At 38.4% G+C, this 26361-nt stretch overlaps 3 protein-coding genes and 1 long non-coding RNA gene across 5 annotated transcripts; 2 read left to right on the plus strand and 2 right to left on the minus strand.

The window, feature by feature from the left end:
- Window positions 1-227: 227 nt before the first annotated feature.
- LOC103328953 (uncharacterized) lies at window positions 228-8767 on the minus strand. The gene is made up of 3 exons (XR_016126481.1): window positions 8390-8767; window positions 7946-8044; window positions 228-1986 (listed from the first exon to the last, which is right to left on the minus strand). It is a non-coding gene; the product is annotated as an uncharacterized LOC103328953 (long non-coding RNA).
- Window positions 8768-10347: 1580 nt separating this feature from the next.
- LOC103328954 (protein DETOXIFICATION 41-like) lies at window positions 10348-12994 on the plus strand. Its single transcript, XM_008231380.2, has 8 exons — window positions 10348-10738; window positions 10856-11400; window positions 11661-11747; window positions 11865-11921; window positions 12013-12251; window positions 12343-12461; window positions 12551-12637; window positions 12737-12994. The coding sequence occupies exons 1-8, from the start codon at window positions 10427-10429 to the stop codon at window positions 12800-12802; spliced, it is 1512 nt and encodes a 503-aa protein (XP_008229602.2). The 5' UTR covers window positions 10348-10426; the 3' UTR covers window positions 12803-12994.
- Window positions 12995-13093: 99 nt separating this feature from the next.
- Window positions 13094-19161, minus strand: LOC103328956 (Tetratricopeptide repeat (TPR)-like superfamily protein). The gene is made up of 7 exons (XM_008231382.2): window positions 18987-19161; window positions 18028-18340; window positions 17321-17611; window positions 16523-16771; window positions 15554-15678; window positions 15041-15139; window positions 13094-14038 (listed from the first exon to the last, which is right to left on the minus strand). Exons 1-7 carry the CDS (start codon window positions 19040-19042, stop codon window positions 13408-13410), a joined length of 1764 nt encoding a protein of 587 aa, XP_008229604.2. The 5' UTR covers window positions 19043-19161; the 3' UTR covers window positions 13094-13407.
- A 625-nt stretch (window positions 19162-19786) lies between these two features.
- NPG1 (tetratricopeptide repeat (TPR)-containing protein) lies at window positions 19787-24457 on the plus strand. Of its 2 annotated transcripts, XR_016126484.1 has the most exons (8): window positions 19795-20079; window positions 20661-20891; window positions 21258-21510; window positions 21613-22823; window positions 23204-23351; window positions 23660-23998; window positions 24085-24184; window positions 24332-24457. XR_016126484.1 is itself a non-coding variant. In XM_089051403.1 (7 exons), the coding sequence occupies exons 2-6, from the start codon at window positions 20739-20741 to the stop codon at window positions 23977-23979; spliced, it is 2085 nt and encodes a 694-aa protein (XP_088907529.1). In that variant the 5' UTR covers window positions 19787-20079; window positions 20661-20738; the 3' UTR covers window positions 23980-23998; window positions 24085-24457. The 2 variants fall into 2 exon arrangements, 1 of the variants encoding a protein (XP_088907529.1); XM_089051403.1 differs by having other exon boundaries at window positions 19787-20079; window positions 24085-24457.
- The last annotated feature ends 1904 nt before the right edge of the window (window positions 24458-26361 follow it).

The raw sequence follows: 26361 nt of genomic DNA on the forward strand, positions 1-26361 counted from the left end.
TTGTATTATTATACTTCCGTTGACCAAAACGTCTTTGTTTCAACTCCGATTTGGGCTCATCACGTGTTTACAAATTTGTGAGCCCGAACACTATGCTAAGAAACCAAGAAAATTTCCAAAACTAGCCCTGAGCAAAAAGTCAAGCCTCAACCGCCAAATAACCTTAAGCTTAAAGTCATCCCTTCACTTTAGAATTTTGAAAATTAAATTAAATTTTGGGACGGGATGTTACAAGCCATGTGTTTGAAGTGTTTTTAGTTGTATTTTGTAGTTACCAAGTTATTTTTGGTGGTTTGGTTCTTCTTGCCTAATTGTTGTTTCATTTTGTTTTTCTGCCTTTGTATTTTGGATAGGTGTTGTTATGCTTTTGTGTACCTATTTTGGGAAGTATTTGATAGCTTATCTGATTACAGGTTAATTTTCTATTGATTTTTTAAAAGACCATGCATGGTAGCTGTTGCTAATTTGTTTGCAAATACTGTGGCATTTGAAAATCCTCCTTTCTGTGGTTGTTATTTATCAAATTGGAAAAATCATAACATGCTCTACCTGAATCCTTAGCTAAATTTCATATTTGGTGTGTTGGATTTCAAGATAGAGGGAATTTTTTTGTGAAATATCGTCCTATCCATCTTTGCATTTGTTTTTTCTTATTTAATGATATTATTATTCGAGATCTTTATTTAGTTTTGTCGTGAAATATAAATTATACAATTATTATTAATAATGGCAAAAATATATGCCAATTAGCAACACGTGTTTGTGAGCATAGATTTTGAATTTTGTCCTTACTCTTTTTGTTCTTTTCTTTCTTGGCTACCCAGTAAATTCTGTGATATTCTTTCTTGAACTTTTAGCCTAAAACATGGCTACATCGGTGAGACTGCAATTGTTTACGTTATTTCTACCTACTGAAAAGGGTTACTGAAGAACAGTTAAAAATTGAAGGAACTTTTCCTATAAATAGGGAAATCTTATGTTTGGGTTCTATCTCAAAGTTAAGCTTAGATCTGATTTATCTAAACTATTGTTTGTCCTATTGGATTTTCAAACTTCATTATGTGATAATAGTTATTGCTTTCACTCAAATTTTCCTACTTATCTACACACTAACACTTGCTATTTTGCAAATTTGTACCGAGTTAAAACCCCTACTGAGGAGAAGGAAAAACAAAAGCCACCTCTACAACAGAGCCAACAAGAGATAGATCCCCTTCCACCACCGAGTAGCGTAAGACCTAGCCAAACTCTTTTGAACAATTAGCAGCTCAAAACTACTACGATTTTGATGTTTTCATTACTGCTTGGTTTATTAAAATATGGTCAATTTTTTAACAAGACAATTATAAGTCTATTTCTTGTAACTTAAATTTGCTAAACAAAGCATTATGCCACTATTTAGATCTCCATGTCTATATAAAGCTTTAAAACTCGCAGAAACGCGCGAGCATCTTTGCTAGTACACATTAATAAGCTTAACAGAACTCCAACGGTTCCATTTTGTTCTCCACCCATCGCACCGCCAATAGAAGCGCAATCGAAGGCGGCCTGAATTCTGAGCCTATATAGTTCACAAGCAATCGAAAGCCAATAGTAGTAAACTGCTACTTGCTTAAATGCCACTAAGCTGGTGTGGAGGAATTCCGTTTCCATGTAATAACTCTCAACTGATATTCTTGCATGAATAATAATAATAAAGCCCAAGTAACATGACTATACCACAAAATAGAGTCACCCTCCAATTTACAAATCAGCCACTTTAAGTAAGCCTTGAAAGCTTTTCTCATTATAACCATTTAAATAAATCAGTTCATGTTTTTGTTCATCATATGATGAAGTGACCTGTGAAGGACCATCTAATTCATCATCATGCTTGTCATCATCATCCTTATCCTCGCTGTCATTCTCATCAACAGGCACCTAAAACTTCGTACATCCTTGTTCATTGCTACACTGATCCAAATTTCATTACCCCTTCTTTAATAGCTGCAGGCAGAAGGCTTGGGGGAATTATATGGCAGCTTGGCCTTAATTATGGAGGCTGAGGCTATAAGAGAAGCTATGCTTGCTTGCATCAACTGTCGACTGTTGTGTGTGGAAATACTTCCACAAGTTCTTGACAAGTCCGCACGCTTTCCTGTTTGAAGGAGAACTCCCGATTACGTTCCCAAAGTCAAACGGTGGAAATGGGGTGAGTACCTGCAAAAGCCACTCTGACGCTCAAGTTAGTGTTTGTGCAATGTACTCTTAGTGTTCAACTGAATTTCTTGTACCTTGGTTGGAAGTCTAACCGGGTTTTTATAGCGCTTCGAGTTCTTGGGTTTGGCCATACTTCCCTAGCTTTGCGCATCCTCGCTCTCACTTCTCTAGTGGGAGGGAAGCTCGATCATCCCACGTCTTTTGGTTGTGGCATATGGGTTAAGCCATGATAAATGAAATTTGGTCCCCACAGTGCCCCCTTTTTTCCTCTCTACACGCGGGTAGAGAGGGAAAAATGATCTAAGTGGAATTTTGGAACAGGATTTCTTCGGGTTGAGGGCATGTCATCCTGATGGGCTCACTGAGCCCCAAATAAACCATACCTTTTTCCCTTGGGCTTGTTGGTCAAGCCCAAAAATATGATTCCTATTGGCTTATCACCGACTCATGCATGTTGCTTTCACACCTTGCATGCGAAATATTCAAATATGAATTTTCACGCACGTTGCTAACTTCTCAAGTTCCAACTGTGGACTGCTACCCCTATGTGGAGTATCCAAGCGCGGACAACCGATCCCATGCGTAAGTGGACCCTTTTCTTTATTTTGAACCAGCCCCCGCGCATTTTCCTCTTTGCTAACCGCCCCCGTTAGTGCGCTTGGTTTCAAGCTTTGCCAACCCGTGGGCCCCATGATCCTTGCTTTCTCTTTGCTAGCCGATCCAAACTCCAGTCGAGGTGCGCTTGGTTTTGAACTTTTGCCAATCCGGTGGGTCGCATGCCTCTTGGTTTCTTTTTCCTAGCCTATCCTAAATGGATTAGGGTGCGCCGGTTTTAAGCTTTTACCGATCCGGTGGGTCCCATGCCTCTTGGTTTCTCTTTGCTAGCCGATCCCAACCCCAGTTAGGGTGCTATTGATTTTGAGATTTTGCCAATCTGATGGTCCCATACCTCTTGGTTTCTCATTGCTAGCCAATCCCAAATAGATTTCAATGAGTTGGTGCAGTCGTATTTGCCTTGAGTTTGACCTTGGAGGTCTTCTGTTCAAAATCTCCACCATTCATCTTAAAATATTCTCTCCTTTTTTTCTTGCACTTTAGCCGTCCATACGAGCCCCAAAACCCCTTAATTGTCCTTCCAGACCTATGTGCCTTCGGTTTCTCAATCGATCCAAGGTGTTCACGAACCTCTTTTTTTCTCGCACTTGAGCCGTCACACGGGCCCTAAACCCCTTAGCTATCCTTCCGAACCCGTGCACCTTCGATTTCTCAACGGATCCAAGATGTTCGCGAACCTTTTTTTTCTCGCACTTGAGCCGTCCACGCGGGCCCAGAGCCCCTTAGTTGTCCTTCCGGACCCGTGTGCCTTCGGTTTCTCAACTAATCCAAGGTGTTCACGAACCTTTTTTTTTTTATTATTTTTATTTTTTTATTTTCCTTTTTTTTCTCGCACTTGAGCCATCCACGCAGTCCCAAAAGCCCTTAGCTGTCATACGGACCGTGCACCTTAGGTTTCTCAACCGATCCAAGATGTTCGCGAACCTTTTTTTTCCTCTTCTTCTCCTTTTTTTTCTCGCACTTGAGTCGTCCATGCAGGCCCCAAAACCCTTAGCTATCCTTCCGGACTGTGCACCATCAGTTTCTCAACCGATCTAAGATGTTCACGAACTTTTTTTCTTCTTTTTTTCTCGCATAAGCGTCCACGCAGACCCCAAAACCCCTCTGTCCTTCCGGACCGTGTGCCTTGGTTTCTCCAAGGTGTTCACGAATCTTTTTATTTTTACTTTTTACTTTTTATTTTCTTTTTCTCCTCCTTTTTTTTTTCACACTTGAGCCATCCACGGGCCCCAAAACCCCTTAGTTGTCCTTCCGAACTCGTGCGCCTTGGTTTCTCAAGATCCAAGATGTTCACGAACTTTTATTTTTCTTCTCCTTTTTTCTTGCACTTGAGCGCCCACAGGCCTGAAACCCTTTGTCATTCGGACCGTGCACCTTTGGTTTCTCAACCAATCCAAGATATTCACGAACCTTTTTTCCCCTTCTTTTTCCCATGCAATTGAGTCATCCACGTGGGCCCCAAACCCTTAGCTGTCTTTCCGAACCCGTGCCTTTGGTTTCTCCTCTTCGTTTTCACCGACTCCCAGCGGTCCACGATCTAGTACTTAGTTGAGGGTGAACAAGCCTAGCTCGTAGGTGTACTTACTACCTTGCATCACTTATTACTTACATCTGTTGTTCTTATTTGTCTTTTGTGGAAGCATGCGCATGCATTTTTTCTATCGTGAAGCGCATGCGTTGAATAGAAATAATTTTGATTGGTCATATCAGACCAAGCTTTGTTACCAAAGCCTAAGGTAAATATCTGAGCCGCCACACCAAATCTTATCTTTGCTTTTGAAAAACTTCTTTCCGTGACTTTTGTGAATTATTTTCCCAATCTTCGCCCCCTTTATATATGTTACAAAGGTGCCACCACCTAGTTGATAGAGATTTGGCCCAGTCCACTCACCAAACTACGGGATACTTAAGGCTCGTGCTAAAGGATGTGTTCTGACAACTTGGGATCGATGCTCTGTCTTTGGGGTCGGATATACACACTGGTGCTGGTATCCCTCAGGGTTCCTTAATTCTCTCGTCGGTTTACTTAGAGCATGTTAGGTTTCCACTCCATCTCCTCTTTCATATGCTCATATTCTTCCTGGGTCTTCACCCCACTAAACCCGAATTCTTTCTTTCTCATATCTGGTAGCCGTCGGTTTGAAATGGGGTGTGTCCCTTAGCTTTAAGGATTTCATTTACCTCTACGACTTGGCTTATGTTAGGGTGCAAAGTCACTATTTCTTTTTTACATCTGGAGTGCAGTAAAAGGTATTTACTGTAAGCCCACTTTCACCAAGTCTGGAAAAATCAACCTCTCTTAATAATTGGGGAGTGGGCGGGGCCTGAGATGTCTAACACCAACGGCGCCTAGAATTCGGTGATCAGCCAAACGCCAACGGGATAGGCATGTTAGACATCTCGGGCTGCCCACTCCTCATGATTAAGAGAGGTTGGTTTTCCAATACTTGGTGGAAGTGGGCTTACAAGTAAATACCTTTTTACTGACGACGTAAAAAGATATAGTGACTTTCCCTAACACAAGCCAAGTCGTAGAGGTAAATGAAATCCTTAAAGCTAAGGGACACACCCATTTCAAACCGACAGCTAGAAACCCAGATATGGGAAAGAAAGAATTTGGGTTTAGTTGCATGGGGTGAAGGCCCAGGAAGAATAGGAGCATATGAAAGAGGAAATGGAGTGGAAACCTAACATGCTCTAAGTAGGCCGGCGAGAGAATTAAGGAACCCTGAGGGATACCGACACCAGTGTATTATCTAACCCCAAAGGCGGAGGATTGATCCCCACGTTGTCGGGAACACATCATTTAGTGCGAGCCTTAAGTATCTCGTAGTTCGGTGGAAGATCATTGGACTTGGGCAAAATCTCGTGGCTCGACATGAAAATAGTAAATATGAAAATAATACTTACTAGGTGGTGGCAAGAACAAGAACCCTTCGGCGGAGTTCTCAAACACACAAAACACTTTCCTCTCCCTTTGCACCTAGAGCTTATATATGAAGAATAAAATCAAAGTATAAACGGTTTTACGAATTAGTGTGTCTCTATCGACCAGACCTTTTATAGCAGGGGGCGAAGATTGAGAAAATAATTCACGAAGTCACGGAAGAAGTTTTTCAAAAGCGAAGATAAGATTCGGTGTGGCCGGCTCGGATATTTGCCTTAGGCTCTAGCAACAAAGCCTGGTCTGATATGACCAATCGAAAATTATTTCTATTCCATCTCATGCGCTTCCCTAACAGAAAGCTGCATGCGTTTCGACAAAAGACAAATAAGAGCAACAGATGTAAGCACTAAGTAATGCAAGGTAATAAGTACACCTATGGAGCTATGCTTGTTCACCTCCTCACGCAAAGACTAGATCGTGGACCGCTTGGGAGTCGATGAAAACAAAGAGGAGAAACCGAACGCGCACTGGTCCGGAAGGACAGCTAAGGGGTTTTGGGGCCCGCATGGATGGCTCAAGTGCAAGGGAAAAAAAAATGGGAAGAAAAAGGTTCGTGAACATCTTGAATCGGTTGAGAAACCAAAGTCGCACGGGTCCGAAAGGACAGCTAAGGGGTTTCAGGCCCGCGTGGATAGCTCAAGTGCGAAAAAAAAAGAGAAGAAAAAAGTTCGCGAACATCTTGGCTTGGTTGAGAAACCACGCTGGTCTGGAAGGACAGCTAAGGGGTTTTGGGGCCCTCGTGGACGGCTCAAGTGCGAGAAAAAAAAGGAGAAGGAAAAAAAAAGGTTTGTAAACACCTTGGACCGGTTGAGAAACCGACGTCACACGAGTCCGGAAGGACAACTATGGGATTTTGGGTCCGCATGGACGGCTCAAGTGCAAGAAAAAAGAGAGAGAATATTTTAAGATAAAGGGTGGAGATGTTGAACGCAAGACCTCCAAGGTCAAACTCTAGGCAAATACCACTGCATCAACTCGTTGAAATCCATTTGGGATCGGCATAGGCAATTGGCAAAAGAGCGAAACCAGGCAGAGGCATAAAATGACCATCAGGATTGGCAAAAGCTCAAAATCAAGCGCACCCTAAGCTTAGGGTAGGTTAGCAAAGAGGAAAATGCGCATGGGCCCACCTAATCGGTAGAGGTGCATAAATTCAAAATAAAGAAAAGGGTCCACTTGCGCATGAGATCGGCTGTCCATACTTGGATACTCCACATAGGGGTAGCAGTCCACAGTTGAAACTTGAGAAGTTAGCAACGCGCATGAAAATTCATATTTGAATATTTTGCATGCAAGGTGTGAAAGCAACATGCGTGAGTCGGTGATAAGCCAATAAGAATCATAATTTTGGGCTTAACCAACAAGCCCAAGGGAAAAGGGTATGGCTTATTTGGGGCTCAACCATGAACCCATCAGGATGACATGCGCTCAACCCGAAGAAATCCTATTCCAAAATCCCACTTAGATCATTTTTCCCTCTCCACTTGCTAAGCGCGTAGAGAGGAAAAAAAGGGGGCACTGTGGGGACCAAATCTCATTTATCATGGCTTAACCCATATGCCACAACCAAAAGACGTGGGATGATCGAGCTTCCCTCCCACTATAGAAATGCGGAGCGAGGGAGACACAAATCACTCATATGATCCCACTACCATGAAGTAGAGGACGGGATGCTCAAAGCTAGGGAAGTATGGCCAAACCCAAGAACTCGAAGCACTATAAAAACCCGGCTAGACCTCCAACCAAGGTACGAGAAATTCAGTTGAACACTAAGAGTACGTTGCACAAACATTGACTTGAGCATTGGAGTGGCTTTTGTAGTTACTCACCCCATTTCCACCGTTCGACTTCGGGAACGTAATCCGGAGTTCTCCTTCAACCAGGAAAGCGTGCGGACTTCAGTCAAGAACCTGTGGAGATATTTCTTCTTGAAAGAAATCATGCTCCAACAACTATTTGAATATTTTATAGTTGAAACTTTTCCTTATCCAGTTTTCCTTAAAAGGTCTTATCCTAAAACGAGTGCACAAAGTGCTCAGTTGTCATTCACTGCCACTAATAATAAGCACAATAGAAATCTTTCTAGAACCAAAACAAGAATTTTGAATATATGAAACTAATTTTTCAGCAAGTGCAACTCATCGGAATATAGCATAATCAACATGCAGGTACTGAGAAGCATACCTGTCCCTTCTCATGCTCTTAAAAACAGTTCGAGCTTGGTCCACCATTCCTGATACTGCAAATGCGTCAAGCAAAATGTTATAAGCTTTCGGGGTTGGTCTACAAAACAGAAAGAATGGCGGAGATTATAGTTTTCATCAATGGTAAGGAATTGGCATCAAGAATTCGGCCGAAAGTAAATTGTGTGTAGCATAAATTGGCCTGCAAGTGTCTACTTTCCCTTTGTAGATGATGATACATCAACTTGCAAATTCATTTCATTACAATCATTTATGCAAAACACAAGCAGGGGAGCCAAGTGACCATGTCAGCTTCATTGAGTTTTGCAAGCTTGAATTAAATAAACAAGTTGAATTAAGAATATGAATCAGTTCCTCACATATTCAACTTTCAAATACTGTGGCTCTCTGTATCAATAGAATAAGTAGCATTGAGCCTAAGTACCTGACACCAGCATCAAGCATCTCCTCAAAAACAGCTAAGGCTTCTTCCTCTCTTCTAGCTTTCCCATAAGCACTAATAAGTAAGGCATAGCTCACTACGTCAGGTCGGAGACCAGCTCTTTGCATCTGCCATTTGAAGTTTCAGTTAATTTCTGAGGGATCTTCAGGTGAACAGTTGGTACGAATTTCAGGAAAACAAATTAACAAGATACACATATGACAATTTACTTCTCACTCCAAAGTTACAATCAAAGAAACTACAAAATGGCATCTGATCATATGTAGCAACTCAATCAAACTGTACAGCAATTATGGTAGTTAAATATTTGAAAAATTAATTTCTTAATATTTTGTAAAAACCATTCAATTTAGTAATGGCTTCTGAGATTCTCTCTACCTTCAAGAATCCTAGAATCCTAAAGCTGTCATGTGAGTAAGCATTTCTTTTATGAAGGTGCACGTGCCCATCTACATAACTCAGTAAACTTTTCTTACCTAATCGAAATTATTAACTGCTAATCAGAAACAAAACCCAAAAATTTCTAGTGGCCATATTAGGTGCACGTGTTGACCTAACCAAAACTTGTCAATGGTATCTGGGTCCACTCCAAAATCAATACAATAAGAGTGGTGATTTCCCCACTCCTTTTTCTCCTATTTTATCCACTTACACTCCTTTTTATAACTAAAAATGGAGTGTAAGTGATAAAATAAGAAAATCATCGCCTCTACAATAATTTATCCAATAGAAGCATTTTTGCTCACCACTTTAACATAAGGTGTCATCACCACCATTCTAAACAGTTGACACATGTCTATGAGATAACCATAGTTAATTTTTTTAAAACCAAATAATAAAGTAAAATAATAATTTAATTTAATTTAAAAACTCTCCTTCTCTCTCCCTCCTTCCCGACCCACCTCCAGCAACCCTAAGCCACCATTCCCCATATAGCAACCCAACCATTCCCTTCTAACAACCCAGCCACCATTCCCTCCCCCGCCTTGTTCACCCTCCACCGCGCCCTATTTGCCTTTAAGAGCCAAAAAGTAAGGACTCAAAGACTAATTTACGAGGAAGAAGAATTGCATAGCTTACATAAACGAATTTCCCAAGTTGAATTCCAATCTCTTTTTTCAAAAGCTTCAAACTTTTTCTAAGCCTACTCTCATTAACAGCCACTGGATCTCAAACCTAGGAGAATCTGATAGAAGCAGTCCAAGAGATCTTGATTTTAGGGAAATTTGGTTCGGTGAGTTTGTAATCTTCCGTAAGGGTCGATAGGTATTATTATTACTGCTTGAACCAATTGAAAGCCTTATGCTTTATTTTTATTTTTATATAAAGTAAATTGACTGATGCACAAGGGCGGAGGTGGAGGACCAGAGGGATGATGTGCTAGCAGAGATGGGTTTAGAATTTGAGCCGTCATGGATGGAGGGAGTAGGTCGGAGAGGGGGGAGAGAGAGGAGAAAGTTATTTTATTTTATATTATTATTTGGTTTTAAATATTTTAAAATATTTAAAACCAAAAATTAACTATGGTTATTCATATGGACAAATGTCGAGGGTGGTGAGGGTACACATTGAATTAAAGTAGTGAGCAAAAATGTCCCTTTTATCCAATACAAACAAGCACAATAAACTGAAATGAGCCCCACCAACTATCGGGCTATGCCACAGGGAACTGACAAGTGACATATTCAGTTTGCATTTAACAAAGCACTGCTCGGAGCCTTCAAAGTTTAAATGCCACATTTGACTTGGAAATTATACATGGGTTTTGGTTTGGTGTAATTTGTAGACAAAAACATAGGTAGTTGCAGCTAAATTTCTCTTGCTAATATAACGCATGAATGAGCCAGTAGGTACCAAACAATTTGAAAGGTAGTTAAGACCCTAAGCTTTCTACTTTCCCTTCTTAATTTTGTACATAATGTAACATCATATAAATTTATTCACTCTGCTTCTTCCAAGTAGCACAAGCACACTCTCACACACACTCAGCTGCACAACCCTCAAGCCGAAGTGGCAACCATGGGGTCGGCGGAGGAGTACCAGCCACTGCTGCTGGGACTTGACTCACATTCCCAGATACCTGGCTTGTCGTCCGCTGCCATCGAAGATTTTCTGGAGCACAGGCCTGTGGCGGTCCGATGGTGGCCTAGACTGGTGGCATGGGAATCAAGGCTGCTCTGGATTTTATCTGGTTCATCTATCATTGTCTCCATATTTAATTACATGCTCAGCTTTGTCACCCTCATGTTTTGTGGCCATTTGAGTGCCTTGGACCTGGCTGGAGCCTCTATTGCTAGTGTGGGAATTCAAGGTCTTGCTTATGGGATTATGGTAAGTATCCCAAACTAATGTACCAAATAAGTTATATGTATCTCTATGTTTTTTTAATTTTTTCTATTTTGTGGTTGAATTTTTTTTTTTTTTTTCCCCTTGCTTTTGAATCAAAAGTTGGGAATGGCTAGTGCTGTGCAAACTGTGTGTGGGCAAGCATTTGGAGCCAGAAAATTGCCAGAAATGGGCATCATATTCCAAAAAGCAGTCATCTTGCACTTGGGAGCAGCAGTCCTCCTTACATTTGTGTATTGGTGGTCTGGTCCAATACTTATAGCCATAGGCCAGGCAGAAGACATAGCATTGAAGGGCCAAGTGTTTGCAAGGGGCATAATTCCTCAGCTTTATGCATTTGCAATCAACTGCCCCCAACAGAGGTTCCTTCAAGCACAAAACATTGTGAACCCTTTGGCTTACATGTCTGTGGGGGTTTTCCTCATCCACGTTCTTCTCACTTGGTTGGTGGTTTATGTTGTGGAATATGGCCTACTGGGGGCGGCTCTTACTCTCAGCCTCTCTTGGTGGCTTCTTGTCATTACATATGGACTTTACATTATTCTAAGCCCCAAGTGCAAGGAAACTTGGACTGGCTTCTCTTGGAATGCCTTCAAAGGAATTTGGCCTTATTTTAAGTTAACTCTTTCTTCTGCTATCATGCTCTGGTAAGTGTCACATTTTAACCCTTTTCTCCCCCTTTTTTTTTACTGCACATCTCATTTGCAGACACTTTTTTTTACCTTTCACTAGTGGGGTATAGCTCGGTTGAGCTCTTTCACCTCTACTCATGTGTTCAGAAGTTCAAAAACCCCGGACACCCAATGAATATTTGTGTAAAACCCCCTCCCCCAATCGGTTGTACTAAAAAAACACACTTGTTTTTACCTTTCAAATAACTCTTGGGTTTGGTCATGCATTAATGTAGCTTGGAGATATGGTACAACCAGGGGCTGGTGCTGATATCAGGGCTTCTCTCCAATCCTACAATTGCTCTAGACTCCATTTCTATTTGGTATGTCTTGTGTTAAAGCATTCGATTTAAGCTTTTACTTTTATCAGTCAATTTGCTCAATTGTTTAACTCACATTGTTAGTCTAACTTTACATTTTCTGATGTGATAAAATTCCAGCATGAACTATTTGAACTGGGACATGCAATTTATGTTAGGCCTAAGTGCAGCAGCCAGGTTTGTGACAAGTAAAATGCTCCTAAGAATGTTTATATCTTAATCACGAATTATAATTTTCTTTATTGATAACGAGACATCGGTTATGCAGTGTTCGAGTCAGTAATGAGCTAGGTGCTGGTAATGCAAGGGTGGCCAAATTTTCAGTGTTTGTTGTGAACGGGACCAGCATACTTATTAGCATAGTCTTCAGTGCAATTGTATTGATTTTTAAAGTTGGATTAAGCAAGCTTTTTACGAGTGATTCCGAAGTTATCGTGGCAGTATCTGAGTTAACCCCATTGCTGGCCATCTCTGTTTTCTTGAATGGCATTCAACCAATACTCTCAGGTACTGATATGTGACAAAAGGGGTAGATGAACAAACCAGGTCTGCAGGCATTGTGAGGCGTCATTTATAATTTAACTCTGTGGAATTTCAGGGGTGGCAATTGGAAGTGGATGGCAAGCTGTTGTGGCCTATGTTAACCTGACTTGCTACTACATTATCGGTCTTCCAATCGGATGTGTTCTTGGCTTCAAAACCAACATGGGAGTAGCAGTAAGTTCAATCTCTCCCTCACTCTTGTGCTAGTAAAGCTATTTCTTTGTGAATGATAGAACATGATGCATTCTTTTTACCTTTTTCAGGGTATTTGGTGGGGGATGATTATTGGAGTTTTTCTACAAACAGTAACTCTAATTATTCTCACCGCCAGAACAAATTGGAATACTGAGGTAATTTAAATTTTGATTGAAGTATTGTCTTATCTTGGCGTATATAGTCAACATGGACTGCATTTGATCAACTTATCACTAATCACCATGCTTTTGTAGGTTGAAAAAGCAGCTGATCGATTGAAGAAAGCAGCAGAAACACAAGACTCGCTGACCGATGTATAAGGCCATGGAGGTTTTCAAAACTTGATTTCACCTGCGGTTCATGTATGAATTCCTGTGTTTTGACATAGCTTGGTCAACGAGATTTAGACTATAAGTTTGTACCTTCTTCCCCTGTATAGTATACAACCAATCAGACTGTTGCCAATTTTGATGATATAAGGGAAAGAAAACCATCCTATTTGTTTCACAGAATCGAACAGTAATAGTTTCTGCTCTGATGAATATGTCACATTCAGAACTATACTACCTTGCTATTGCCGAAAGACATAACTTGAGAAGAAGCTGCCACACTTGAATCACAAAACTATGAATTCCAAAAATGCACATTAATAAGCCTGACAAAACTCAAATGGTTCCATTTTGTTCTCTGCCCATCTCACCGCCAATAGAAGCGCGATCAAAGGTGGCCTGAATTCTGAGCCTATATAGTTCACAAGCAATCAGAAGCCAAAAGCAGTAAACAGTTGCTTAAATGCCACTAAGCTGGTGTGGAAGAATTCCGTTTCCACGTAATAACTCTCAACTGATATTCTTGCATGAATAATAATAATAAAGCCTGAGTAACGTAACTATACCACAAAATAGAGAACACCCCCCCCCCAAATTTACAAATTAGCCACTTTAAGTAAGCCGTCAAGGTTTTTCTCATTATCACCATTTAAATAAATCAGTTCATGTTTTTGTTCATCATATGATGAAGTGACCTGCGAAGGACCATCTAATTCATCATCATGATTGTCGTCATCATCCGCATCCTCATCCTCGCTATCATTCTCATCAACAGGCACCAAAAACTTCGCACCTCCTTGTTCATTGCTACACTGATCCAAATTCCCTACAATTTGGTAAGCTACCTTCTGTTCTTCTGCTGTTTTCGCCAAAGAGAAAAGGATATTCTTTGCTTTCTGATCAGGTGGAAGGCTACAGGTTTCCATTTCCTTGTACCAAACAACAGCACTGCCAAAATCTCTGTTCTTGCCATATGCATCCATTATTGTCGTTAAGATTGTTTGATTTGGTTTGACACCAGCTGCCTGCATTTCCTCATATTTCTCCATCATCTTCTCTATATTATTTGTCTTAGCATACCCTTTGATTAAGGTTCCGTAAGTGACGATATTGGGTTTAAGTGCATCTTGTTTTATTCTTAAGAAAAACTTTTCAGCACCCTCCATATCAGATGCATTTACATATGCTGATAACATAGTCGTATAAGAGCAAAGATCAGGTTTATACCTGAAGAAAAGCAAACAAATATAGAGGGTTCACTATCCAGACCATAGACAGTACATTTTTAGGGACAGGTATTACCATCATAAATATGGCTATTTCTACACTCCTACAAAATCATGTCTTTAATGATTCTGTCAACAGACCACATTCTTGTTGAGTTAGATACATGACGTTACAACCTAAAAATCCATGGTTCTATCAGACAGTAGAATCATAAAGTTCATTCAAGACCTAGGTATTTAATTTGGAAAATACATGTGAAGATAATCAGTGAAGGGAGAAAAGAAGTGAGAGAAATGGACTGATGGATTCAAATCGAATCCAATCAAACATTGAGTTGTTGACTGGTTTGTAGAATTTACAATCTGACCCAATGGTGATCGGTATGTAGAAAATTTAGTAAGTTCATATACACGCTTGAACACATATAAACAGACAAAAAATAACCAAAAAATAAAATCTAGGTGAAGAGGACAGGCAAACAGGCGGATGGGTGGAAGAATACATGGGCATAAAGAAATGAAACAAAATGTCACATAAAAAGCATGCTTGCACATGATACTTTTTAAATATCTCAACAAGTATGATATACTGACATCATCCAAGTTCCCCTACTACAATGGAAACATCAATTCACTATAACTTTCAAATCCAAGACTTCTATGATATGTGGACCCAACTAACAGGTCCACCCCTAATATAATATATCAATGTCACTAACCACTTATTTGAAATCTTCTGAACATGATAAAGCAGATAAGAAAAATATATTATGTAAATATTTTATAGTTGAAACTTTTCCTTATCCAATTTTCCTCACAAGTTCTTATCCTAAAAAGAGCGCACAAAGTACTCAGTTGTCATTTACTGCCACAAATAATAAGCACAATAGAAATCTTTCTATAACCAAAACAAGAATTTTGAATCTATGGAAACTAATTTTTTAGCAAATGCAACTCATCTCTGAATGTAGCGTAATCAACATGCAGGTACTGAGAAGTATACCTGTCCCTTCTCATGCTCTTAAAAACAGTTCGAGCTTGGTCCACCATTCCTGATACTGCAAATGCGTCAAGCAAAATGTTATAAGCTTTCGGGGTTGGTCTGCAAAACAGAAAGAATGGCGGAGATTATAGATTTCATCAATGGCAAGGAATTGGCATCAAGAATTCAGCCAAAAGTAAATTGTGTGTAGCATAAATTGGCCTGCCAGTGTCTACTTTCCACAGCTACGCCTTGGTGCAAAACCAGTCAAGTTTGAAGCCAGTGCAATCATCTACAATTTAGATATAACCTTTGTAGATGATGATACATCAACTCGAAAATTCATTTCATTACAATCATTTACGCAAAACACAAGCAGGGGAGCCAAGTGACCATGTCAGCTTCATTGAGTTTTGCAAGCTTGAATTAAATAAACAAGTTGAATTAAGAATATGAATCAGTTCCTCACATATTCAACTTTCAAATACTTTGGCTCCCTGTATCAATAGAATAAGTAGCATTGAGCCTAAGTACCTGACACCAGCATCAAGCATCTCCTCAAAAACAGCTAAGGCTTCTTCCTCTCTTCTAGCTTTCCCATAAGCACTAATGAGTAAGGCATAGCTCACTACGTCAGGTCGGAGACCAGCTCTTTGCATCTGCCATTTGAAGTTACCGTTAATTTCTGATGAATTTTATAATTAACAATAAAGCTGATCACTTGAAAACCTTGATATTTAGGTCATGGAACTTCAGGTGAATAGTTGGTACGAATTTCAGGAAAACAAATTAACAAGATAAGCATGGAGAAGGGGATGACTTTCATGTGTGCTTGTCGACCATTCAAAATCATTGTTAAAGCTGGCAGATAATAAAAGGCATCCTTTTCCACTTTTCATTTATATGCATAATATATGTAAGCCAGTTTTTGCCCTTTGAATGATATGTTGTATAAACTGGGCACACTTCAAAGAAAAAAACTGCATGCCTGATATACGACAAGAACAATGGATAAGGAGAAGCCCTTTCATTCTCTACAAACAATTTAATTTAAAACTGATTTTTTATTTTTATTTTTATATTAATAAATATTTAATATTTAATATTTTAAAAAATTCTAACTAAAAAGAGGTCATGCATGACTACTGAACCACAAAGCTCTTGCTGCTGAGGCCTGGGAAACCTTTGACGGGTACACATGATAACAGATTAGGTCCCTACCAAAGCAAGCCTCATGAATAAAGCCATTGGAAAAAATCACGATAAATGTGCAGACTTGAGAAAGAAGGCTGCAAGGAATGGATAAAGGTGTGATTCTTGACCAGAAAGGAAGCATATTCTTCTATCCTGATCATAATTCAACCAATGATGCTTAAGAGAACAGACCAGGCAATTAGTGCTGCAAGATTATTTTACAATTCTAAAGCATACTCTAATAGGAACTGTTCAGCATGCTCTTGCGAGCCATATGAATAATTATTAAGATATTTTCACAAAATTTACCTGGTTATACATCTTTGAAACTTCCTTGTAATTAGTTTCAAATGACATTAAGCTATTATAAGTAACCGTCGATTGCTGAACCCCTCTCTCAGCCATCAATGCGAACATCTTACGAGCTTTATCATAACTCCCGGCCTTCTTATACATATAAATCATCATATGGAACATCTTTTGGTCTGGCTTCAAAGGCGATTTTCCCTCATCCAAAAGGGTCTCAAAAATTTCTTCTGCTTCCTTGAACTTACATCCCTGCAGTATTTCAAGGTACTCTCGTGAGGTGGGTAGAATGACTCTCCAATGAAAGCATGCATATTGCTCAACAAACTATTAGAAAGATTACAGCAAGCAAATCATATTCTAGATACAGCAGCACCTATTTGTCTAAAGCAAATCATTCAAGAGACAAAAGAGAAACAAAAAACATATATTCAAAAATAAATTTTAAAGAAAATATCATCTACTTTGCTTCATGTTCACTTTTTTATTTCTACTAAAAAAACTTTAACGTAATCTTGCTGCAAATTTGAACAACTATATAAATTAAGGCCAGACATAGACCGCACTGAGCTTATAACCTAGATCATTCAATTGGTACCTATATATTTCAAAAGAATAGAACTTACTGAAATACAGCTTCCATTCATTAAAGCATAAAATAAAAAGAAAATTTGCTATACATGACCTAATATAAGCATCATCAAAATAGTGTAGCACTAAATTGAAAATTTATAGTTAAGATTTAATATAAACGTTTAGGGACATCCACAAGTTTGGCTAAGGAATTAAAGATGATATTACCTCAACAAAGATTTTTAGTATTATTTGATAAGTCACAGCAGACGGTTCAGGGCCAGAAGACTGCATCCTTCTAAATATTGCTTCAGCATTGTTATATCGGCCTCCTTTTCCATATGCTTCCATAAGAGCAGTATGAGATATTACACTTGGTGGAATTCCCTTCTCATTCATCAAACTTAAAACCTTCTCAGCCCCATTGAAGTGCCCTTGCTTTCCATAAGCTGTTATAAGCATCAGGAAATCCATTTTGCTGAAGTCCCACCAATTTTGAGTTTGGAGCCATTCAAGAATCTAGAAGACAAAGGACATAAGCAAAGAAGAGATTTGAACATCAAAGCAAATCAAGCACTAAAAGTAATGAGCTCAGAAAATGAATGATTTACAAGAAAAATAAAACATCCTATCCATGTAATTTATCTGATTGGTTTGTCTATAATATGCAGGATGCCCTAAATGATTGATCAATAAATTTATCTGATCCAACCTATAAGCCATTCCTACAGGGAAGCTGCCCCAACTAATTGAAATATTCATACTATATTGCACACAGAAAATACCCTTTTCCTCCACATAAACTAAGAATGACGTCAGCATAGATTAATTTACTAGTTGGCTACAGCTTGTCATCCTCAGAAAGAATTAACTGACTTTTAAGAAGTAACCAAATCTTTTCTGTTGCAGCACAAAAAAAGTGCATCTCTACATACCTGGCTGACAAGGTTCCATTTTTTCAGTTGCTTGAATCTGACCAAAGTTCCAAGCACAAGATCCTTAGGAATAGTCTTGTCCTTGAGCCTTTCACTTTTGAGCACAGAAACAGCAGAACCTGTCTCTTCAATTTCATTCATCAGTCTCCTCCAGTTCTTCTGCTCAGCTTCATCCGCAGCATCTTTGAAAACTTCTACTTTCTTCCTTTTCTGCAAGAACTTTCTTGGTGCCAGCATACCCATACAAACTACCCCCACTCTTCCACGCACCTTGACATTGGCACCAATAGAATTTGTGCACGCTTTCAATTTACTGGATACAAAATTCACATTGTTATTTCTCAATACCACAATGAACACATAAACCATCAGACAGAGAGTTCTCAAACTAGTCATTTCTATGCAAAAGCCCGACTTAGGTTGATGACAATGTAAAAGTACGAATTGCACATCCAGGGGAGCAAGCAAGCCAAAGGCCACATTGCAGAGAAATTCAATTGCACAACAATGCAACTAGGTAGATATAAATTAATCTAATTATACTCAAACATTCATAATTTACGGTTGCACGTCTTCAAAAATGATAGCATACTCCAGAGGCATACAAAAACAGCAATTTCACCTTCAACCCCATCAAGAAAAATCATACTATGTACTCATATCTTTCAGAATTTTGAATCAAAACAGAAAATTTGGTTAACCACAACCCCCTGTTTGGCTGCCGAGAGAAAACATTAGCTAAAAAATGTAGTAAAATAATTCACTTCACTTTCAAAGTAAAAAGCTACAGCCCTGAACCTCAAAAATTCAATGCTATCCCCCCAAATTATACAAGTAACCAAACAGAGCATCAAGAATGCAGACTCAGAAGCTGAAATAAAACACAGATGCTCAAATGAAAGTATGGGTTTTTAGGGGTTTTACAAGGGTTTAGCAAGAGGGGATGAAGGAAAACAAACCTCCAATTATCCAAAGGAGCTGAAATGAAGGGCTTTAAGAAAAGGGTTTGAGGCATTTCCTTTCTGGGTTTCGTCTCTCAGAAGTGCTCAGAGAAAAGCCAAGTATGAATGAAGTTTGAAGGGAATTTCTGAAGAAGCTGTTGGAGCAGAAGACTGTAGCATATTTTTGACGAAAATCTTATCTTGTTTAGAGCGGGACCGACTGGTAAAACCCAACCGTTGCTGGGCAACTGCGGGCTTTGGGCTCAGGCTCTTTTGGAGGTACGTTGGGCTTTACATCTGTGGCCTCTTCTCTCTATCAATTCAGGTGATTTAAAGAAAAAAAGAAAGCAAAAGAAGAAATTGAAAATAATTTGGTAAAGCCTAAAAAAGGTCAAAGACATTGCCAATTTTACTCTAATTATTTTAATTTTATGATTTCTTTAAAATTAATAAGTAAGTTTTAAATAGTTAAACATTATGCACGCCCCTTGGACTTGTTGTATAATATTGAAATACGGTTACATAATATAACTCATTTAAGTGTTATAATATAGATGGATGAGTTTATACGACATGATCATATTCCAATATCATTTATTAATTTATGTTGAACTGTTATTTAGTATTTTATTATTCATTTAAATACATATTTTTTATTTCATTAAGTCCGTGAGTTGGTTATCAGTATTGGATGAATGTAATTAATAATACTTTTTAATTTAAAATAAAATTAAAAGTTTAGGGAATTACCCATTTTAATAATTTTTTCCTTTTTTCCGCTGACAATCCATTTTAAACTTCAGATTTACCCCCAAAATGAAATATTATAAAGAGGAAGGAGGAGAAGGAGAAGAAGAAGAACGTTATTATATGGTTGTAGCTCCAAAAAACCATTAAATGAATAGTTTAACATTCAGATCACACATCGCTCTCTCTCTCTCTCTCTCTCTCTCTCTCTCTCTCAGGTCTCTCAACCTCACAAAGCCCTGAATTTTCTCACACATCAAACATGTCGTTGTAGCTGATTCCCCACCGGTCGCATTCCACCGCGCAAATTCAAGCTTCCGTCATTTTCATCCAACCGTGATCTGAATCTGATGCAACCGGCAAGGTAACAATCACAACGCACTAGGCATTTCAAAGCTGTTTGCTTGATGGGAAGATTTAAAGAAAAAACGAAAGAAAATGGAAGACAATGTAATGAAAACGAGTTGAAACGAAATTATGAGTGCTGCGTTTGTAACTGGTGTTCTTCCGCTCTTTCGAAAATTTTGTGTCACCTCAATGAATAATGACTGAAAATGTTGCTATTTGGACCCCGCATTGTGAAAGCTCTGTAAATTTGTAATTACTTTTCTTCCCAATTCTTACATTTTCTTAGCAACCCAGCAATACCTACAACTTCAAATTTTCTTTTTCAGTTTAATTGGATTACATTGGATCTAAAGATTGGTAGTTTGCCCCTGGGATTTTCTGTTACATAAATGTGTAGATTACCTAGATATCATTAATGTTATACTAAACCATCTGTTTGGTTGCTGAGAAATTTTCGGAAAGGGAATAGGTTTTAGTCATATATTTGAGCATAATTGAGATGAAATGTGTTGCTGAATTTTGTTACACAAATGGTTAGTTTTTATACTTAAAGTATGTTCAATTTCTAAGAACTGCAGCATTTTATTTATTTGTCAGCTAAGTGTTGAATGGATAAAAGACTGGGACAAAAGTGAAACTTGTGGAATAAGGTGAGGAAGAGTAGGAAGCCACGCCATGGAATCTGGCGAGTATGAAGAAGGCATGGTGATTGAATTCTCTGCAAATGGGAATTCCATGAAAGCAACAGATGTTCAGGCCAAGCTTGATGAAGGAAATATTCAGGAGGCAGAATCTTCATTACGAGAAGGATTATCACTCAATTTTGAGGTTATTCTATGCTTATCATCTGTTTATTTTTGTGTAACAATTTTGTATGACCTATGGACCTAACAGTACCTCCTCCCCTTTAAGAACAGGGGTTATAGTATACTTGAGGTGTCGGCCCTATTGTTTCCCAGTCCATCAGAAATTTGGAATCTGATTCAGATTATAATAAAAATAATTCCAGGATATTCATTTATAATTTCATCATTTAGTATTAGTCATTTAAAATCTTGGTTTATTCTGGAATTTACCATCTTTTCCATAATTATATCTGTGTCTGTACGGCTATATGCACAAGTTAGAGTAGTGCTTGATGATTGGTTATCACTTATCCAAGAAAAAAAAACATTGATTTATGATAATCTACAGGAAGCAAGAGCCCTTCTTGGAAAGCTGGAGTACCAAAGAGGTAACCTAGAAGGTGCACTTCGTGTGTTTGATGGCATCGATCTTCAAGCTGCCATAGAGCGATTGCAACCTTCTCTTGCTGAGAAAACACCTTCTAGGAAGGGCCGATCTCGTTCTGACTCACAGCATACAGTCTCACAGCATGCTGCTAGTCTCGTTCTTGATGCAATATACTTAAAATCCAAGTCTCTTCAAAAGCTTGGGAGATTAACTGGTAGGGTACTGTTCCAGCAATTGATATGATGGTTTTCCTTTCTTTTTAACTTTTCAAGTTTGAATTAGAGTACGAATGGAACCTTGTTTTATGTGTCTGCAGAGGCTGCTAGTGAATGCAAAAATGTGCTTGATGCTGTGGAAAAAATTTTCCATCAGGGCATACATGATGCGCAAGTGGATGGTAGATTGCAAGAGACAGTCAGCCAAGCTGTAGAGCTTCTTCCTGAGCTTTGGAAGCAAGCTGGTTACTATCATGAAGCAATATCTGCTTACAGGCGTGCCCTACTTAGTCAATGGAACCTTGACAACGACTGCTGTGCAAGAATTCAGAAAGGATTTGCTGTGTTTTTGTTGTATAGTGGAGTAGAGGCTGGTCCACCCAGTTTAGGTGTTCAGGTTGAAGGTTCATATGTGCCCAAAAATAATCTGGAGGAAGCAATTCTGCTTTTGATGATCCTTTTGAGAAAGTTATCCCTAGGTAAAACCAAATGTGACCCATCGCTTATGGAACATCTAACATTTGCGTTATCTTTATGCAACCAAACTTCAGTTTTAGCAAAGCAGCTGGAAGAGATCATGCCTGGAGTATATCACCGTGTTGATCGTTGGAATTCATTAGCTCTTTGTTATAGTGGAGCAGGACACAACAACGAGGCTTTGAATCTATTAAGGAAGTCTTTACACAAACATGAACGACCAAATGAACTCACAGCATTGTTATTAGCCGCCAAAACCTGCAGTGAGGATTCCCATGTTGCAGCTGAGGGAGTGGGATATGCACAAAGGGCTATTAGTAGTGCTCAGGGGATGGATGAACATTTAAAGGGTGTGGGTCTTCGCTTGTTGGGTCTTTGTTTGGGGAAACAAGCAAAAGTTTCTTCCTCTGACTTTGAGAGGTCCCGGCTTCAGTCTGAAGCACTGAAATCGCTAAATGAAGCCATTGCTTTGGAGCAGAATAACTTAGATTTGATTTTTGAGTTGGGTGTTCAATATGCAGAGCATCGGAATCTAAATGCTGCTTTGCGGTATGCAAAACAGTTCATTGATCGAACAGGGGGCTCCATAATAAAAGGTTGGAGATTGCTTGCTCTTGTTTTGTCTGCTCAACAGCGATATTCAGAGGCTCACGTGGTCACTGATGCTGCTTTGGATGAGACAGCAAAATGGGAACAAGGGCCATTGCTCAGGCTTAAAGCAAAGCTGAAAATCTCTCAATCATTACCCATGGATGCAATTGAAACTTATCGTTACCTTCTTGCATTGGTTCAAGCCCAAAGAAAATCTTTTGGGCCTCTCAGAATTAGTAATCAGGTTAAAACTCTGACTTCTGCTTTACATTCTTCACTATTCAAATTTCTGCAAAATGTAGCCCTAAGCTATTATTGGTAGTGGTGGGAAAGTGGTATTGTTCTGCAATGTCCTGGGAGGAAGTTTAGCCCATTAATCATTTCTTTCTACAATGGTTTAATTTAATGTGATAGTAGTTTAGATTTTAGAAATTTGAAGTGTCTGATTGTTATATGGAGTTGAATTTTTAGATCTTGAGGTTTGTAAGTGAATGCTGGGTTAAGTTGCTTTCTCGGAAATTATTTGTTAAAGATTCTTGCTCAACATGAAAATATATACTAGTAGGAACTCCTGATTAACAAGTTGTTCCCTTTAAGTTAATGTTGGTCTTTTCTTTTTGATAGGTTGAAGATGATAAAGTCGATGAATTCGAAGTTTGGCATGGTTTGGCAGACTTATACTCTAGCCTATCACATTGGAAGGATGCAGAAATATGTTTGAGTAAAGCCAGCGAACTGAAGCTGCACTCTGCAGAAACGCTGCACACGGAAGGCAAGTACTAAACTCATCTACTACAGTAATGAATTTGAGGCATTTATGTTGTACTTCTTGATAAGTGATATACATGACAGTGCAAGCAGTGGACCTGTGGAAAACGCTCACTTTAGACAAAATGTCTTTCAACTTTTCAAGGGCTAGTTTTAAACAAGGGCCTATATGACCTAACAGCACTTTCAAGCTCTTCTAACACTAGGGAGCCTATCATGGCATAAAAGCCTTTTACTTATATAGCAGTGCAATTTGATATTTTGATGTGCAGTATGTTTACTGTTAAGTTACTTGCTGTGCAATTATATTAGGTGTTATCTTAGAAGGACGTGGACAAATTGAAGAAGCTCTAGCAGCTTATATTGATGCTCTTCTGCTAGAACCCTATTATGTTCCGTGCAAGATTTTGATTGCTGCTCTTCTGTCAAAGATGGGCTCAGTGGCATTGCCTGTGGCAAGAAGCTTACTCTCGGATGCATTAAGGATCGATCCTAACAATCGAAAGGCTTGGTATTACTTGGGGATGATTCACAGAGATGATGGTCGAATAGCAGACGCCATCGACTGCTTCCAGGCAGCTTCCATGCTGGAAGAATCTGATCCTATTGAAAGCTTCAGCTCCATTCTCTGATGTCTCCCTCTATTAAAGGGTATACGTTTTTGTAATTTTTGGTTCTAAATATCATTTATTTTAAGCAAGGCAACCAATCTAACAAGCATTTAATTCATATAACAGGAACCTTTAAAAGAGGGATTTGGAAATTGGAGCCTGCTGAACTTCTTTGTTGGATATTTATATTCAAATTTGTAGGTCTCATTCATCTATCGGAAGGAAGGTACGAGAATCAGTTGAAAGAAAATTATGTTTTGAGCATGTTTTGAGAACATAAGAAAGCGACGGAAATAGAAGCTAATTCAAATTTTGCGTGCAACGCAGAGAACTTGTAATATTCGGAGATTAATCTTCTTTTATTCTTTTTTAGGAGGGCAAGGTTTTAGCAATTCATTTGCTTAAATATGTCAACTTTTGCTCAGCTGTGTAAATTAATGTGATTTGACTGAGCAACTATATCTAAATGAAAATCAAAGATCCATTTTCTAGAGTTGTATATCTTTCCATTCTCTCATTTTCTCTCTCAAGTGTAAGAGCATTTACAATGGGCTCTCCAAACCACCTTCTTAGACAAATTTTATGGAGGAATTGGAAAAGTACAACTCCTACCATGCTTCCTATTTTGTATAGAGATGGACTAATTATATTGAATTAAAAAATAATTATAGTATTTGAGACTCCTTAAACTAGGGAATATGATTGAAGTTCAAATTTTATAGAATTCCTAAAATAACTCATGTATTTTCAGCTAAACTTTAACAAAAAAATATAGAGCATGATTGTAGATGCTCTAATATCACATGATTATTATCATGCATCCAGTTTTCTCAATATTAATACGAATCCATTAATGATACATTAAATTTTGAACAGTAGCTCAGAATTTCAAGTCTTCATTTGGATGTCGAGATTTGAATAAGGAAATTAAGAAAACAAATGGATTCCAAATGACTCATTGGATATAGTCATTTCAAATTCATTCCAAATATATAACATCTAGTTATTTAAATACCCATTTGGAATTTGAAAGAAAATTTGGCAACAAGGCCAAATTTGCTATGAAAACAAGAACAATATGAATGTATTTGAAATAACTACATGTTAGGACTCATTTGAAATCTATTTGTTTCCTATCTTTCTTGTCCAAATCTTGGCATATATGCATACATGAGCTTAGTCAAGTTGGCTATAGCGGATTTACTCACTACTCTGCATCCGAATTCAAATCTCTCTTCCGTAGTTTAGATTAAATTAAAGTAGAGTATTGTTTGTATCAACAAAAATAAAAATCCACTCCTATTTTATCCACTTACACTCCTTTTTTAGTATAAAAAAAGGAGTGTAAGTGGATAAAATAGGAGAAAAAGGAGTGGGGAAATCACCACTCAAATAAAAAATATTGGCATACACAAATTATAATGAGTAATGCTACTCTTACCACATTTTGTATACCACATTTCCATACCACATGATGTGGCACCTTACTTGGACATGCCACCTCATTTAATTTCATTTTAAATTATCTTATTTTTCATTCATTCTGGTTAATATATTTAATAATTATTATACTAATAAACTTTGTCAGACTTCTCATATTCTTGAGTCCTCCTCCTCCACCAGTCTTCGTCTCCCCAAAACAATTTCCCCTTCCCTCTTGAAAGTCCATCTAAACCTTAAACCCTTCATCCTCCCTCCCTCCTCCTTAATTTCCAGAACAGATGGAAAAAAAACATCACAAAAGATCCAAAAGAGTAAATTAAAAAACACAGCAGGATCAATGCAATTAATAGGAAAAGACCAATCATCGTAGATACATCTGAGAACTTTCAGCCATGAACAATAGCCCATAACCCTTAACATGATATAGACATTTTTCTTCCTTTCGAATCCTTTAATTTTCAATGAAACAATTAGATAAAATCATTCTTTATAAAGCAAAAAGGAAAGAAAAGATGGTTTGCTAGAAATCAAATAAGAATCAACTAAAAGAATGGAGAACGGAGAATGGTTGGAAGGACAAGAAGGGAGGAGGCTGCCGAGGTAGGAAAGAGAAGAAAGAGATGGAGTGGAGAATAAACCGTAAGATCTAATTAATTTTTATTTACTAGGGTTTTTAATTGAAAGATTAAAAAACGTAAAATTAAATTAAATGAGGTGGCATGTCCAAGTAATGTGCCACGTGGTATGAAAATGTAGTAAGAATAGCATTATTCAATTATAATTATCTTGACTACACTTACCACATTTTTATCCCATATTTATATACCACATGATGTGGCATGTCCATATTATATGTCACATCAATTAAATAAATGAAGTATATTTTAATAAATAAAATTAGAAAAACAAAAACTAATATTTTACATGATATGGTATGTACACATCAGCTGTCACATCATG

Source organism: Prunus mume, linkage group LG4, assembly GCF_029339155.1.
Source record: "Prunus mume cultivar Tortuosa linkage group LG4, ASM2933915v1, whole genome shotgun sequence".
In the NCBI taxonomy this organism is placed as follows: Eukaryota; Viridiplantae; Streptophyta; class Magnoliopsida; order Rosales; family Rosaceae; genus Prunus; species Prunus mume.